The sequence below is a fragment of the Mytilus edulis genome, chromosome 12 (genome assembly GCF_963676685.1).
Source record: "Mytilus edulis chromosome 12, xbMytEdul2.2, whole genome shotgun sequence".
NCBI classification, from domain to species: domain Eukaryota; kingdom Metazoa; phylum Mollusca; class Bivalvia; order Mytilida; family Mytilidae; genus Mytilus; species Mytilus edulis.
In genome coordinates this window covers 27,322,240-27,338,247 of record NC_092355.1, presented here as the reverse complement: position 1 = coordinate 27,338,247, position 16,008 = coordinate 27,322,240, and the positions used below count along the sequence as shown (strand labels likewise).

General features: G+C 33.1%; 1 protein-coding gene across 1 annotated transcript; it reads right to left on the bottom strand.

The window, feature by feature from the left end:
* Positions 1-941: 941 nt before the first annotated feature.
* Positions 942-3,980, bottom strand: LOC139498163 (uncharacterized). The gene is made up of 2 exons (XM_071286498.1): positions 3,878-3,980; positions 942-2,288 (listed from the first exon to the last, which is right to left on the bottom strand). The coding sequence occupies exon 2, from the start codon at positions 2,279-2,281 to the stop codon at positions 974-976; it is 1,308 nt and encodes a 435-aa protein (XP_071142599.1). The 5' UTR covers positions 2,282-2,288; positions 3,878-3,980; the 3' UTR covers positions 942-973.
* Positions 3,981-16,008: the final 12,028 nt, after the last annotated feature.

The window sequence follows — 16,008 nt, the reverse complement described above, 5'->3', positions numbered from 1 at the left end:
TATTTAACATTGGCACCTAATTTGTTTCAAACACTATGAAAAATAACGAGAATTTTGTAAAATTTTGAAATATGGCTTTTTTAACTTTATGTAATACAATTATAAAAAGAAAAGTAGGGGTTAGAGGGCAAACATTTTTAATGACAATACATGGATAAAACCAGAGGATTCTGAAAATCTGGCACAAAGTCAAAAAGTGGAGGAGCAAACATCCTTAATATTGGTGTATATGAATAATAAAATATCAATAACAAACTCTTCCAGTGTATTTTAATCCTAAAATCGTTTCTGATTTTATTTAGACCGTGCATCACATTATATTGGGATTTATTGCGACTGTCATACAAAGTGAAAGGTTCAGCTAGCTTTAAAACCATGTTCAATCCACCATTTTCAACATAGGAAAATGCTTGTACCAAGTCATGAATTTGACAGTAACTGTTGCTGTTCACTCGTTTGATCTGTTTGAACATTTGATTTTGCCTTTTAATTAGGGATTTCCGTTTTGAATTTTCCTCGAAGTTCAGTGTTTTTTTTATTTATTATTCTTTACATATCTTGATTTTTTTTATACTTAAAAGATAAAATAAGTATTGGTCTAATTTCAAAAGTAAAGTTCCAGCCTGTAAAAATAATTCAAAAACCTTGGAAAAAATATAACAGTGAAATTGTTCATGTTATCATAGAATTTGACGTGATTTAAATAAACAAGCTACACGTATAAAACATAAAATGAATAGATTTGATCGTGGACTTTGTTAGAATGCGTTTCAAACAGACAAAAAGCCAATAAAAATCTCAAGATAACAAGTACTCTTTTGTATTTACGAAAAACAAACAGTACGAACGGAATACTTTTCCACTGTTGTTGTCTATGTAAATTTGTAAAGCTTTTAACTTTTTTTAATTTCAAAGAAAATGGCCCAGATTCTAACAATACGTCAATTGCATAACTTTATTGTAGAACACCCGTTCATCCAAAAACGTGAATGTGGTTATATTTATCATTCCTTAGAACGAGGCGGCTTGATGGTGCCTTATACGTTGGTGCCGCGCCATTGTCGATTACACCAATTGCCACATAGGGCGAGCAGTGATCTTTCGCCTCGGTAGGGAACGTTTCATAGGCTGAATGAGAATCTATTCTGTGGTAAATCGTTCCGCAGTGTGGTCGGCAGTGGCCTTTACTTGTGGTATGATCATGTACCGCATTAACAACAGCTTTAGCTTTAGTCATGTCTAAATGACGTGTCTTCTTATCAACACTCGCTACTACAAAGTTCCGGCCATGGTTCCTAAATTTAGAATAACCGCCACATGCTTTATTCCAATGGACATCACCTCCAGTAACGTCTTTGTAAGAGATGACCATCCAGTCCCTCCAATAGTATTTTTGGGTAAGGAAGTTATACATGTTATTAGCCCAGTCATGATTGTTCATTTTATTCCCTGGATGATCTAGTGCATATCTGTCAATATCAATGGTTGATTGATCGTGATATTTTGCAGCTATTGTTGCATCAGCATGACTCATTGCAGATCGAACATGGTCAAAACGAGATTTCCATTGCTTTGTGTGATAGTCTACGTTTGCACTTAGACCTTTTAGTTGCAAATATGCAACTTCAAGTTCAGCTGCCCTTAGTAACAATTTAAGTATCCCTGAACTGAATGCTCCACATCGTCTGCGATCATACTGGGTATATTTCATACAAGGAACTAACAATCCTTCTCCAAAGACGTTTCCTGCATTCATTACTCCGTCGTACAGTTTGATGCCACTATTCTGGAAATCACTATCATAATTGCTGATAAATAACTTTTTCTCTCCGTTAAGAGCATTGCTTGGTGCTTGGTACATTTCTTTATATATGCGGTAAACGGCGTTAATTTTTTGCTCAATATCAGAAAACTGTACCTTTACAGTACTCCAGTTTATCAGCCTTTTCACATCAGCAAATTTAGCGTCTACTTGATCGAACCTAGTATCAATATCTTTATGGAGTTTCCGAATAGCAAGTAATTCCGGCGACGGTCCTTTATGAATAAATCCAAAAATAAAGGATAAAAACGGAGCAATTACTCCTAGAAAAGGTACAACACTTGCTGCAACTGCTGTTAGTGCAGTAGGAAGTGCAGTCGAAACTGCAACGGCTGCAGCAATGCCCTTGCCAGCATTTAGACCGCTGGTTATATGATCGGTGGTAGTCGATTTTTTTTGTTTTGCATCTTCAGCTTGTAAACATGTTAAGCATATCATGAAAACCAACAGCAGCCTCATCTTTGAACTATAAAAGACAAAACAAATGCCCAGTTTTATAACATGCATTGTTTTAGATAATTAAAAAATAATTCATTGGGTTATTGTAACTCGGGGTTGGTCCTATATGCTTAATATTTCACCACAAGCAATATACAAGATCCATTGATAGTATAGTACTATGAAGTCTATATCATATCAATCAATGTACATGCCGGTTGCAAAATGAATACCATTGATCCTAGAGGAATGTTAGTTGTCTGTCGAAAACATATTTGATGTCCACAACAAGCACCATGTTAGTTACACTGTTCTGACATCTTGTTAATAGGTCAGTTTCTTCCATCATATGCTCCACATATGACATCCGTCGTTTCACTCATATCAAATATGTTACACGTTTTTAGTATATTGAGTGATTAGGGTCAAATTTGTCAGATTAAATAGGTAGTTTCATCAATCACTCTATTTGAATGAGGCATTGAAAGTAGTTGACCTACATGATCTTCATATAGACCGAGAAAATAATCGAAATTTGTATTTTACACTTCGTTTTATTTATGCTAATAGCAACCATGTGTGTTTTGTTGTTGCATTATCAGACGCAGCTTTAAAGATGACATCAAAACGATTATCTGCTTGTGCTTAAAAATGATCAGAGGGTATTATCAGACCGAAGAAGGTAAATATTGACTACGACGATTGCAATATTACTCGGACAAAAAGAGAGAGCTTTCAGAATATCTTCTCGGTCAGATCATAAATAGATTGTCTTTGCATGACTGAACATGCCTGAAATTTAAATCACTCAAAACAATGTTTTAAAAGCAAAGTAAACATTCACCGTCACAAAACATCTAAACACGGGACATGTGTAACAACGTTATATAAGCAGAGTTAACATTCGCTTTCAAAAACGTATTTTGATTAAGGTAGCAATACACAGTGAGGAGTGTGGTTACGCATTTTGGCCCCGGTTGAATTTTCAAATATGTAAGTTATTGCGAAATCAAATTTATTTGTAGACAGCTGATGACTATTTAAGTCTTCAAGGTGGGCTTATATGAACATCTGGGTTGTTTTTTACATATTTTATGTGCTATTTTCTGTTTCACAGTCCATATTTTCATATTCACACCAGAAATGATTGTAATGTTTACAAACACTTTTTTTTTTCAAACGAACTTTTTGACGTAATATTATAAAAAAAAACAAATGAGACGAAAGACATATGATTTTATTTGATAGCTACATGTAAACAGTTTTAGAAAAGGTAAACTCCAGGGAAATGAAATTTTACTTTTAGTCAATTATTTTGAAAATACGTTACATCTTCATACACTTTTTTGCAATACGATATAGCAAATAAATACAGAGTGTTGTCATGGATACAGCAACTAAAAATATATTTAACTATTACAACTACTAGAAATGAAGTTTATTGAAGATACTGAGTACATACATATGGACATAAATGACACAAACAGTAAGCTTAATATGTAACAAAGCAAGGACAAAGGAATGATATAATCAATGAGGATAACTTTTAATTTCTTTATCCTAACTGTATATTGCTACCTAATGTTCGAGCATTGAATGAATATTACAACAACTTACCTTCCACTTATTGGACGTACAACAATATAACTGTGATCTGTCAGGTAAATCTAATAATATAAAGGTATAGAAAATAGGCCATGGCCATTCATGTTAAAATTGAGTGGGATTTACAGATATAAAATAGGAAGATCTAGTATGATTGCCAATGAGACAAACTTTCAATAGAGTCCAGATTACAAAGATAAAATCAATTATAGGTCACTGTACTGCCATAATATAAACAATGATAAAACCAATACCGTCGAGACCCCGACGTACACAATGTTATCAATTTTATGTAAGCTAAAGTACAAAGAGCCAAACGTTTGGGTGAACCTTTGACTAAGTTAGAAGTAATTGGCAATATGTGATGCAAATCAGAACAATTACTGACAAATCAGGCTGTTTAAGCTGATCAAATATCCCGACTTCTAATTTGGTACTACTCGTGTGCGCTGTAAGACAGAACTACTTTCACATTTTTACTTTCTCTATTTCTGTAATATTTTTTATTTAAAAAAGAATACATTTTAAGTTTCTAAAATTATTATTTTCATATTTGTATCAAATATAATGTGATTCAGAAAAATGTGACTTGTTTTCCTTTGGACCTATTACCTTGTAAACTAGCAATTTAAAAACCGGATCATCTTCAAGAGAAGTCCGAGTCTGATGTCAGAAGATGTAAACAAAGAAAATAAACAAAATGACAATAATACATAAATAACAACAGACTACTAGCAGTTAACTGACATGCCAGCTCCAGACTTCAATTAAACTGACTGAAAGATTATGATTTCCTCATATGAACATCAGGCACAATCCTTCCCGTTAGGGGTTTAGTATCAAACCATCATAACATATATGAGAAGAACATAATACTATCTTTGTTTTGTTGGTTTTTTTTTACCTGGTCAAACCTAATTTTAACCATGTATTCACAATAATTTATATCGAAAGTTCTCGTAACAATGGTGTGCTCGGAACAAAATCAATAAAAGTACAATGTTGAGGAAAAGTTGAGACACTTTGCAGATAAGAGTATGGATGATCCTTCAGTTTTTATATATGCATGTACATCCTTGATTTTCATTCAAATTTTTGTCAACATGCAGCAAAGATGAACATTTTCAAAAATATCAGTTTAACAAGCTTTTAATGCATTTTTTTTCTCGTTTCGACCAAAAAAGGAAATAAAACATGATTAATTTCAATGTATTTAACAAATATCATAGTAACATATGTATTTTTGTATGATTATTTTGGTTTCGAAATTTCTTTACATTCAGTATGGTTACTAATAGTGCGGTGACTGAAGGCAGATTTTTTGGAGTTTAATCTCCCCACCGAACACACACCTACATAATATATCATTGGAAAGAGGAAATCGTGTACTATAATAATATGCCTGTCGTCAGGACTTGATATGGTCAAATTTTTTTAAAGTTGAGGTCAAAGGTCATATGTAAAAATTTGTGAAAATTTGGGTGGGTTTCAATTTTGACATTTTTTTCTATTTCTAAACTCTACCTAAATACAAATGATACTGTTTTGGCTTTAGTAATGTTTGTTATTATACATAAACCTTAATCATTGAGATTTTTTTATCAAAAAAAATCCTAAAACGACGTTATATAAACAAAACTTCAAAAATCAAGTTTTCAACCTATAAAATGTTAAAAGCACCCTAACCTTATGAAAAATATCAATTTCAGGTAAAAATCAAGTGTCATGCAGGACAATACTTTAAAATTATTTTTTAAACTATCATATTGGGTGAGGTATCAAACCAAAGCCATAGAACACTACAGTCAAATATGAACTCAAATTGAATTTGCGGATACTTCAGGTTTTTTATAGACTACTCGTTGCTTTTTGTTTTTTTTCACAATTATTACTGCTACCACAGTATTATCTTTTGTTGTGTATTTAACACTGGTTAATATCTATTACATTATAGGTTTTGTAACTATACCCCCCCCCTTTTTTTCCCTTGCAACGTACCACAGACTTCAAAAGTATTCCATATATAAAAAAAGAAGATGTGATATGATTGCAAATGAGACAACTCTCCAAATGAGACCAAATGAGACATAAAACAGTTATAGGTCCCGTACGGGTTTCAACAATGAGTAAAATTCATACTGCAAAGTCTTCAATACCCGAAACGAATAATGTAAAACAAACAAAAAATCTAACGGCCTGATTAATGTACAAAATAAATAATAAAGAAACAAATATAGTATATAGAAACAAACGACAAACACTTCATTATCGTCTCGTAACTTGAAACTGACACATACAGATAGTGGCGGGTTTAACTTTTTTAAGGGCACGCCAACACTCCCCTAACCTCGGGACTGGAACCGTGTGTACCAGTGCAACAAGCTTTATACCAAATCAACCCAATCTCCATCATGTTCATTTTTATCAACCGTCACAATATTAATAACGGTCACATTTTGTCTGCACCAGATGCGCATTTCGACAATGCATGTCTCTTCAGTGATGCTCGTGGCCAAAATATGTGAAATCCAAAGCTTATATGAAAGATGAAGAGCTATAGTGCAAAAGTTCCAAAAGTATAGCCAAATCCATGAATGGAATCAGAGCTTTGCATGAGGGAGATACATTCCTTAATTTATAATAATTTCTAACATTTTGTAACAGCAAATTTTAATGAAACAAAAAATCCGTATTTTCATGCCAGTACCGGAGGACTGGCTACTGGGCTGGTGATACCCTCGGGGACTAACAGTCCACCAGCAGAGGCATCGACCCAGTGGTAGTAATAACAATAACGGTACCTTTTTTTCTGCACAAGATGCGCATTTCAACAATACATGTCTCTTCAGTGATGCTCGTGACCAAAATATGTGAAATCCAAAGCTTATTTTAAAGATGAAGAGCTATAATCCAAAAGTTCCAAAAAGTATTGCCAAATCCGTGAAAGGAATCAGAGCTTTGCATGAGGGAGATACATTCCTTAATTTATAATAATTTCTAACATTTTGACATGTTTTAATATTTCTACACATTTCACTCATGGCCACAGGTCTGCACATGAAAGGTTCTGCTCAAAGCAAACACGTTATATTGAGTTTTTCTTTACAAGTACAGACAAGGTATTGTAGGAAGTCCGAAGATATTTGTTCCTAAAAAATACCAGCTTCAAACCATCCCTATCAGTTCATCCAAGATTTAACAGAGATCTATAAGGGGGTTTAGGAAGGTGTGATGACATCCATATGCTTGTATGCAAAGATGCTGGGGAAACATCATACGAGAAGTACACATTATCTTGAATTCGCTCAATTTCATGGTTAGCAACACATTAGATAGCGTCCCACTTTATTTTAAGAAGTATAAAATCAATTGGCATTCAATTTTTCAACAAGGTGTTTTGAACCAAACTCACGGTACATTTGTAAAGCCAATAAAATAAAAAGGAGTAAAACAAAAATGATTGCCTCAACAATCGCTTAGCATTTCCACAATTTCTCTGGTGCCATTTCCTGAGAATAGTCTTGGCTGTATGCAGTTTCATTGAGTAACCATAGAATGAATTGCAATAAATACGAAGGCATTGACTGAATTAAGAAGGAAGAAACAATTCATCCGAAGTTGGGTAGTCTTCTTTAGAGTTTCGATGCCTTTTCTAAGTAAACTTGCAGCGGAATTAAATATCTGTCCGTTATTTGTGTCTATTACAGTTGACATTGAGGTCAGTTTTCAATTGACTAGAAGCTTATATGGCATCTTAAATAGTTATTTTGCTACTAAATAATATGTTATATTTGCCTTGAACTTGTTGAAGTTGTTTGACAACTGAATTTCTATAGAAATAAATGAGTTTAGACTGCATTTTACATGTAGAATATTTTAAATTAGAATCAGCCTGAAGAAATGATCTATATTTATCAAGTAACGGTGTCATGAGGAATGACCATTAAATCGTTGTCAATAGCCAAAATAAAATTAGTAAAAGCAGTATCGTGTTCTGAAATATCTGCTTCCACGGGTTTGGATTTTTTTTTTTTCGTTTTTAGCAAATATTTTGTAATGCAACCAAAATGACAGAGTGCTTGAAGTTTAAAAGATGGACGGGAAACTATTTCAACTTTAACTTTATCTGACACGGATAAAACATTTTTAAAACGCTCATCTGATTCAAACTTGAGTATTTTTTTATCTTTCTAAAATGTTTTGTTGCAACAAAATAAACAAGTGCTCCAGATGAACGACTGCGTTCTAGAACGTGTACACTGGATACCCGAAACTGAGGGACAACAGTCAGATAATTGTATGCCGTCAAACTTCCTGCACGGAGTTCTTCAAATTAACAGCTATCGCATTAAACATCTTGATGTCCCCCTCATCCGATCTTTTATGCAATGCAGATACAAAAGTCGACTTCCCTAAACTGGTAAATTGACTCAAAATTTCAATCGAGGTTTTTTTTAGCATATTTTTTATTCACTGCATAAAATTTAACGACTTTTGTCTGTTCCTTGGACTTAATCGAGCAAGTTGCAAAGGACTTGACATATCACGGAATATTTACTGAAACTATCCGTCAATTATTTTAATTTTACAATAAGACTTTTCTGACAAAGTATATTTGATGTTTTATAACGAAAAAACATAGAATATAAACATATATAAACAAAGTATGTGGCATATATCAGTGCACTTTAATTGAAAATATGTGTATATAATAGCGAAAAAGGTAGTAATTTCATATATCATTTGAGAGCAAATTATTGACTAATACACAAAATGGGACGGAAGGCAAGTGATTGAGTTCCGTGTTGAAATTGAAGATTTTTACTCCGTTCTTTTCCCATTGATTTCTTAAGGTTTTTTTCATATTTTGGTTCCGAAATTTTTATCACTTATTAGTTTTATTAAATACTATATGCTAAAAATATTATGGGATAATTGTTATTACTACTATGAAGAAGAAACTAAAGTTTGAGTCTGAATTTGCAATTAAAATTACCTCAATTTTAAATAGTCTAAACTTCACAAATTTTATAGATTAGAAGAAAATAAAATACTGAATAGCATATTTTGACATGTCAAAATAGCTTCAGGAAAAACTATTTCAATTAAATGTAAGCAAACATACCCATTTTTTCATTTTGTAAAAGGGGGTTGAAACTCTCAAATATACTACCAGTCATTAAAACGACTTTTTAGAAAAAAGTGACCGTACGAAATACTGACGACAGGGCAAAAACTAAAGAAGACATATTTGTCTTTAAGTTAAGACTATTTTTAGCCGTGTGTTATTTGGGGAGATTAAACTCGCGATCTAGACGACTTTTTACACTTCTGTCACCGCACTATGACGTTATCAAACTATTGATCTTTTCTATTTTCATAAAAATTAAAAATAAACGACTGCTGTGAAGTCAGCATATTCATCTACCGAGTTTTGTTTCCTAGAATCAAAGCTTTTTTTATCCTTCACTTAAACTCATCTGAGCTCATGATTTCTTTTTAGCGAACTCATGTGTATCCATTATATCCCAAACACTTAGTATTCTATTGTTATCTCTTCCTCAGTTCATATGTACTTCACGGAAAAGATTTATAAACCAACAACTTGGTAAATGTATTCTAAAATGTCGGCCATGACTGAGATAAACGTTCAAAGCTAGATAATGGACTCAATTTCATGTTAATTTCACTTTGAGACTAATAAATTACTTTGTTATGTTTATTTATTTCCTTCCAATGTTAAATGGATAATGGATATTTGGGGCTAGAATAAATCAGCAATATATAAATCTAATTAGAAATTACGGCAAATGAGATGACCGGAATTAATTAAGGGCAGGAAAATTAGAATTTCATCGTAAAAACAAAGTATGTTTGTTACCCATTATAAAATGTTAGTTATCTGGTATGTTATGCAGTGATCTAATATAGGTAAAAGAGAGGCAAAAGATGGCAGAGGGACATTCAAACTCACAAATCGAAAATAAACTGACAACGCCATGGCTAAAAAAGATAAAGACAAACAGACAAACAATAGTACACAAAACACAACATAGAAAACTAAAGACTAAGCAACACGAACTCAACAAAAAAACTGGGGATGATCTCAGGTGCTCCGGAAAGGTAAGTGATCCTGCTCCACATGTGGCACCCGTCGTATTGCTCATGTTAGTACAAACCCGGTAAATAGTCTAATTCGGTAGGTCACATTCGTGAAAAGGGAACGGGGTTGTAGTTACGACATAAGGAACATATCCGCTATCGTCTGTGAAACGGATATTCCATAACGGTCAACCAACTCCTTATGGCGTCCGTATTTTACGAAAGGATGATTTCAACTTCACAATTTGAAACTCTTGGTTTGATAGCTCCCTTGTGAGCATTAACCCTCTAACAAAGAAATAATGATATGAAATACAAGCCCGGGAATATCGTATCAGTTGGGAGATATATTATCCGTATGTTGTCGCTGCTTGAATGTTGCTACATAGAAATGGAAAGTTCACAATTAGGAAGCTGAAATCAACTCTTTTGTCGTAAAGTGTTGAAATCAAACGACCCACATTGTCAATTTATAGATGCAAGTCAAGATATGAGGCAGACTTAACTTTATCCGTTGTATACCTTATCTCTATTTCGGTGGGATAGATATGTTCAACATAGTCACCAAATTTTGAATTATTTAGTGAGAGAACATCATCTAGTATTTAGCTGAAAGTAAAGTTAAAGGATACTGCTAACTTCTTTTCTTTCTTCCTAAGAAGTTCCGGTATAAAGTAAACCTCATAAGAATAAAAGAACAAGTCGGCAAGCAGTGGGGCACAGTTGGTTCCCATGGAAATGCCGATAGTTTGTTGACAAACACGTTCTCCAAACGTAACAAATATGTTATCAATAAAGAAAACAAGCATCTTGATAATGTCACTTTCAGAGAATTTTTTATTTGAATCAGACTGATTTTTTACAAAGTATGATTTATCCCTCCATAACACAAGATACTTGTATCTATGTTGGCCATTCTTTTTTATGAAACAAAGCAATACCAACTCTTTCAATTTGTCTTTTAGTTTTGAATGGGGAATACTTGTAAATAGTGTAGAAAAGTCAAATGTTTTAATACTATTGCAAGATGAAAAAGTCTTAGATTGTATGTACTCTTAAAGATCTTTGGAAATTTTTTGTATCCACATCTGTTTCACGCCACCTTTAGAATAGGCAGTTTCACAATAACTTTGAAGCCCGGCTTTGACTGCTGATAAAACTGATGTTTATCATTTAGAAAGAGGTTTCGTGGAGCACCTCGAAGACCCAGCGATGTACCGTTGTTTGTAAGGACACTTATTCAGTTTAGGTATCCAATACAGTGATGGAAGATCCAGTTCTTCATCTTTTTGGTTGAAATTTCAAAGGAACAAAGAATAGACCTATGATTATCCAGGATTTCCTCTTTACTAAGTGTCGTGGGGGTATATGTTGAGTTTCCAAGTGAACTGTCAATACCTAATTCATTTATCAAGCAGTTTATGTAATGTGATTTACACACAAAAACTATGTTGTTTTGGGCTTTATCTGCGGGGCCAACAACAGATTTGTCATGGAGGTAGCACAAGTGTCTTGCAACATTTGCGTCTTTAAAGATGGACGTAGAATGGGTATTGATAGACCCATTCAGTTTCTTAATTCTAATTTGTATCAAGAACCTCACAGCCTTAATCCATTTGGAAAGAGTATCTACGTCTTCTTTCTCGCGTTTAACCCATTGCCTAGCATAATCCTCGACTGAAGTTATGTTTCCAATTGATGGATTTAGGCTCAAGATATTTCGGACCTTTGCATAACATTTCGCAGGGGAGTGGTGTTGGTAATGTTGTGGTCACCGGTAATAACGGTGCCAGCCGGATAAAATATGAATGGGGATACAGCACAGGTGCAATCAGGAGGTTTAAACTTGAAGTCGTCAATATTGAGATCCTGCAACACGTGTTTGTAATTGTTAAATTAGTTGCAGTTGGTGTAGTATAGGTATAAGAAATGATTGGTACAAACTGATCTTTTAATTAGGAAGAATTTTCGATTGAACTAATATATGATGAAGAATATTACCCAAGTTGACGGCATCGAGAACTTTGTTGGAAAAGGAAAGTTTAAGATAGGATCTTTTCTCTTTTTCATCTTTTCCAATGCGAATTGGTTTGAAAAGTTTGTGACTTGCAATATCCGAAATGATAGTTGTAAGTTTGTATTGGTTTGAATGAGAGTTTGTAACAGTGGTTTCCAAACATAAATTGAACAGAGAATGAAGTTTTGAAAGGGGTAATAAATAAGGCTTCGTGCAAATGTGATGAATATTTAACGGCTTTTGTAGAAATGGCAGCAAGTCCTTAATAGTGACATCATGGAGAGTTTGTGATGTATAATGACGATGACCATGACTGCGTCTACGTCGAGGAGTTGAATTGAAAATATTCCTCACATTCACTGAGCTACAGGAAGGACTAGATAGAATACCTATACCATCAATTTTGTCATTGCAACCATATTGTGTCGCAGTTCCCAATTGTCGAATCCAGTAGTCTTCTTTTTTTCTACGGAAAGGAGTTGCAAGATAAAGATTGTTAGTCCTAAGGTCTAAGGCATTTTTGTATTCTCTATTATAACATTAAATGTGTGACCCCTTACTATTGGATCAAATTGGAAATTTAGATAGGAGTTTTTCTTTGACAATTTTACATCATCTTGTGTAACTGCATCACATATTTTTATTTTACCAGCCTTCTAGTTGGTTGACCAAAGGTATTGATCTGAAATGCGAACGAAATGCTGATAAATTAAAACTAATCCATACATTGTTAGTTCATTTCGTTTTGGACTTTTTGAAATTTGGATATCTTTTAAGTATGATGTCTATTAAATTCACCAATTGAGTTTTGTCATATGAAATAGCGGCAGAGAAATAAAAACAAAAAGAAGCATAAATTAAACAAAAACAGAATGCGATTTTATGCCGCCAAAAAAATGTATATAGAGAATTAAATGAGGAAAACGTACAACTGTACAATTTAAATAAGCTTTGCGTATTTTAAACAGTTTCCATAGGAACGTTTGCAAACTAGTTTTCATTTAGCTCCGTCATAAGACCATTAAGATAGAACTATACCACTTATTCAACTCGGAAAGGGGGTGGGGGGATTCAGCCTAACTATTTTGAATCTTCGGAAGGATGAATTTTCTGAAGAAATCATAATCAATGCAGCAGTCCTTCATTGAGGTAAGCTTGAACTTAATCAGTATGAATATATTACATGTTATCTATTGTCCGTTTTATGTGACAGCTTTATTTTTAAATATCTTCTGCTTTCTCTTCCTGATAAAGATAAATATAATAATACTATTGTTTCATTCATACCTAATAGAATTTAACAGTTTCACTTGTCCTTGCTCTTTCAGAATGTCATTTATTCCCTGCATGGTCATATTTCTGATAAAGTCTACGGTCGAGTTTTCGTCAAATGATGTTTTAAAAATATCCTGAATTTGTTTTTGCACAGAATTTTTTACCACTATTACAAGTGATTTTTGACGTATATTTTCTTTATATCCTACTCTTTAAGTTACAGCTAATGGTAGATATATAGATAAATAGTTTATTCTCATAAAACCATGCAAGTACAAAGGTTACAGAGAAGTAAAATAATAATATACATAAAAATAAAAATGCATTAAAAATGCATAAAACAATTGTAGTATGAAATAAGTAACAACGGAACTATCTCCCCTTTATAAATCTTACAACAACAACAAATCAGAAACAGTTGCACTGTCTGCACTGGATATATCTATAGTTTAAAATCAGAAACAGTTGCACTCTCTGCACTGGATATATCTATAGTTTAAAATCAGAAACAGTTGCACTGTCTGCACTGGATATATCTATAGTTTAAAATCAGAAACAGTTGCACTGTCTGCACTGAATATATCTATAGTTTAAAATCAGAAACAGTTGCACTGTCTGCACTGGATATATCTATAGTTTAAAATCAGAAACAGTTGCACTCTCTGCACTGGATATATCTATAGTTTAAAATCAGAAACAGTTGCACTGTCTGCACTGGATATATCTATAGTTTAAAATCAGAAACAGTTACAGTCTCTCTCTAATGAATATGTTGGACATATCTGTAGTTTAATCAAACCAGAAACAGTTGAAGACGCTATATCGAAATATTTCTTGAACTGATAAGCGAGAACACAAACATCTCTGAACTGTTTATCACTTTAAATGCCGATAAACAAATTAAAGCGATGTATAAAGTAAAATCACAAAAATACTGAACAATTGGGAAAGTCCATAATCACATGGCAAAATCAAATAACAAAACGCATCAAAAACAAATGGACAAAAACTGTCATATTCCTGACTTGGTATAGGCATTTTCAAATGTAGAAAATGGTGGATTAAACCTGGTTTTTCTTGTAGAAAAAAAAATCATTAGAATTTGTTAAACTTTGAGTATTTCTGTCTTTAAAAGTGATTCGCTAAGAAAGAAGGCCTTATCTCAAAGCCATGATAGCTGTACATAATTTAAATCTATAGATAACGTAATGTTTGATTGTAGTTTTCCTTTTCGTCAAATGGTAAAGATTCTCTGTATATGCAGGATATGCAAGATCAGAATAACTTAAACAATAAATACATGTTGTTTGTTTGAAAACTCGAATGATGAGTTGAACATTGTTCAGGTTTTACCGATGTTTTTTCATGTGTTTTACCACTACTGATTGTAGGCAATAAACCCCAAAACATGCAGTCCGACATGTACATGTAACCAATGTTTCTATATTGGAATGAGTTCAACGGGATAAATGACACAATTTATCGGGTTAGTGTATAAGACTAGTTGTTCTTTTTTAACGCATTGGTACTGATTATAAACTGAACTGTTCCGTTAATGTTGCTTTCTATTAAAGTTGTAACAATAAAGGGTTTTTTAATGGAGACGTCTCATATGCACTATGATCTTGCTTTTTGCAGCTAAAATAATGTTTATGCGCTTATTTTGTTGTGTGTGCAAAATAAAAATACAATGACTTTGGACTGATATATATATAACAAAAGGTAAAACTTATAATATTATATCGTGAAAAAGAACATAAACTTAGATACGTCAAAATAGCAACACAAAAAATCAAAAGAGGTTTCGAGGATTTGTACAGTATATAAACTTTTTAAAATTTCATCAAAATTGCGATTTATTTTTGTACGGGGACTTTAAACAATATTTTATAAAGGATAACAAAACCTTTCATACATTACTACAGAGAACGATTAATGACGTCCCTGACATGGGTTGAAATAATTTATAAAAAAAGCGGAGGGGTTAACTAGCTTTTTGGGATCTAAACACGTCAGCTTTCAAACATGAAATGGAATCACAAAATGAAGAAAAACAAATCGCATTACTTCAATATAGAAATAGATAAATATGCTTCCTTATATTCTATTGAGTATTTTGAGAATGAATCAATGTAACATTGTTTCGAGTAATTGACTTTTATTGTACAAATAACAAGTGTACAAATCAGTTTTTGCTTGACGTGTGTAGCATGCAACTATATATTAGGTATCGCCAACAGCAGCATCGGAACCTTTTTTAATCACCTTAACCTTATATGACCCCTGACAACTATGTAAACAAAACACCGCTATCGTTGACAAGTACGGCACATTTGGTACAATGCGAAACGTTCTAGCTATGGAACCAGCCTAATGATCCCATAAATCAAATCTGTTTTTATATTAGGATTATTTATATAGGGAAAAAAATGTTGAACAGATACAGTTTGTAGAAAAAATGAGAGGGTATCGGACTATCATTACTTGCTTCAAAAAAATGTCGTCTGCAATCATATTCGTCTTCTAAACGCAACGTGAAATCTGATTCTGACGATAAGAATTTCAAAATGCCTCAATTGATTTTGTCACCATTTGCTGTTTTGGCTGAAGGTGACCTCGTAAATGCAGACCTTCAGGACACACTGATCCAGATACATAGGCAAAACAAGATATGAAATAAACCAAAGCCCCACTGCAAATTCATTTGAGGTTCAAATTCATTCTAAAAATCCAGAGATTGCATACGTTA